We start from the raw sequence: 1,797 nt of genomic DNA, 5'->3' as shown, positions 1-1,797 counted from the left end.
ATCAAGGCCCCGCCCTCAGACTTCAGTGACCGTACCTCTGCCGCTATGCCTCGGAGTGTATCCAGCGATGGCCGGCCCCTCAACCCCAAAAGGTCATAAAATAAATATGGTGCTCTTACAAAACTTGCAGACACACTGAACTCAAAAGTGTCTGGCTCCAGTATTTGTCTGTAATGATATCCATATGTGTCCTCACAGATATTCCCCAGGAAACGACAACTACGCTCTTGCCTGCTCCATCGTGATGGGTCGCACACTGCACAACACAAACTCCCCTTCCAGCCTCTCCTACACAGACACCATGAGCTCCAACCATTGGAGGCAGAAGTCTATGCCTGATGGGTAAGTTTTTCTGTCCCTTGATAGAAGGTTACAGAGGGTTACATACTGAACACTGAATTGGCTTGCTGTACTACCTGGCAACATAGGTGACCTTCTTTATCTCCCCTTTAGATTTAATAACAACAACTGCCAGTCCCCTGTGCCATCTGTGCGGCAGGTAGCAGGTGACGGGGTCAAAGTTTGCTCTAGCACTGGTGTCGGATGGTCCCGAACTGGGGAGGGTGACGTAGCCAGCAGACTGGGGGACAAAACCAACGCAGGTAAGAGGAACTCTGACCTTTGTTCTTGGTATTAGCAATAGCATCAAATAAAACATGGCTCTTATCATGCTGTCACTTAACTACAGACCTTATTACCCATGTGTATTTGCTTCCTACAGACACCGTGGTTTCCAAGGTCGTGATTCCTCGACTGCAGCCGGCAGAGCAGAGCAGCCACATGTCTCCTAATAAAAGCTCCAAGGTGAGCTGGAATCAACAAGCACCACATGTAATTTCCTTTCACCGAGGACAGTGATTAAAATGTTTCTAACATCTGGTTAAGCACCACAGTGGCATGTGCAATCGTGAGCTCTTTAAGTCAATCAAGTGATGCAGAAGAGACACCCTGGACTATTTACAGTAAAAACATGAAGAAATTGTGTTTTTTAAGTTTGAAAAATAACATTCAATTACTCCTCTGTCAATAGGTGGATGCTCCATATTCATCCAGCCAGTCAAGCAGCAACACTCTCTCAAGCAACGGCTCCAGCTCCACCCACAGCGATGAGAAATGGTACGAAGTCGGCTCGCGTTCAGGAGTGCGGAGCGATCTAGAGCTGAATGGCTACCTCCAGGGCGCCTCCACCGACAGCGGCATCGACGCCACCTCCTTCACTGCCACCCAAAGCAGCACTGCTTCCTCCACCGGTGCCTTCAGGGCGAAAGACAAAATCCCATGGCAGGATGACTCAGCAAGCAGCCAGAGGGCCAGTGACGCTTCACCTCCAACGCCAGACTCCCTTGTCGCCACTGGTGGCGGGGAGGTCCCAGCGCAGAGCTCATCAGCATTTCCACTGGTTCCTGATAGTGGCTCCTACAGCCTGAGTGATGCAGCCTCCCACTCCAGGTGTGTTGCTGTTCGGTTAGCGTCAGCTGTGTAGGCAGCTAAGGAATTTTGCGCCCTCGCATCAATGTTTCATTAAAGAGACAGTGATTCATTGTAGTCCAGATATATCCTGTACCGTACCAGATGGAAAAGTCCAAAGCTCTGCGGTTTGGCATTAACAAAGGGAGAGAGGAAGAATGGAATAACTCGTGTGTGTGTGTGTGTGTGTGTGTGTGTGTGTGTGTGTGTGCGTGCGTGCGTGTGCGTGCGTGTGTGTGTGTGTGTGGGTTTTTGGTTTTTTTTTTGCATTTGTATGTGTCTCCATCTCCCAGTATCCATGATAGAAACTAAGTGCTTGAAGTTTCTAGA

General features: G+C 49.3%; 1 protein-coding gene across 1 annotated transcript; it reads left to right on the top strand.

The window, feature by feature from the left end:
* Positions 1–6: 6 nt before the first annotated feature.
* On the top strand, positions 7–1,498 carry LOC111648505 (signal-induced proliferation-associated 1-like protein 1). Its single transcript, XM_023398330.2, has 5 exons — positions 7–92; positions 199–342; positions 454–602; positions 722–804; positions 1,031–1,498. The coding sequence occupies exons 1-5, from the start codon at positions 46–48 to the stop codon at positions 1,481–1,483; spliced, it is 876 nt and encodes a 291-aa protein (XP_023254098.2). The 5' UTR covers positions 7–45; the 3' UTR covers positions 1,484–1,498.
* Positions 1,499–1,797: the final 299 nt, after the last annotated feature.

This window comes from Seriola lalandi, unplaced genomic scaffold, assembly GCF_002814215.2.
Source record: "Seriola lalandi dorsalis isolate HSWRI2012SDOR001 ecotype SW California unplaced genomic scaffold, Sedor1 jcf7180002041436, whole genome shotgun sequence".
Classification (NCBI taxonomy): domain Eukaryota; kingdom Metazoa; phylum Chordata; class Actinopteri; order Carangiformes; family Carangidae; genus Seriola; species Seriola lalandi.
The sequence above is the reverse complement of the archived record's forward strand: the minus strand, read 5'-3'. Positions and strand labels throughout refer to the sequence as shown.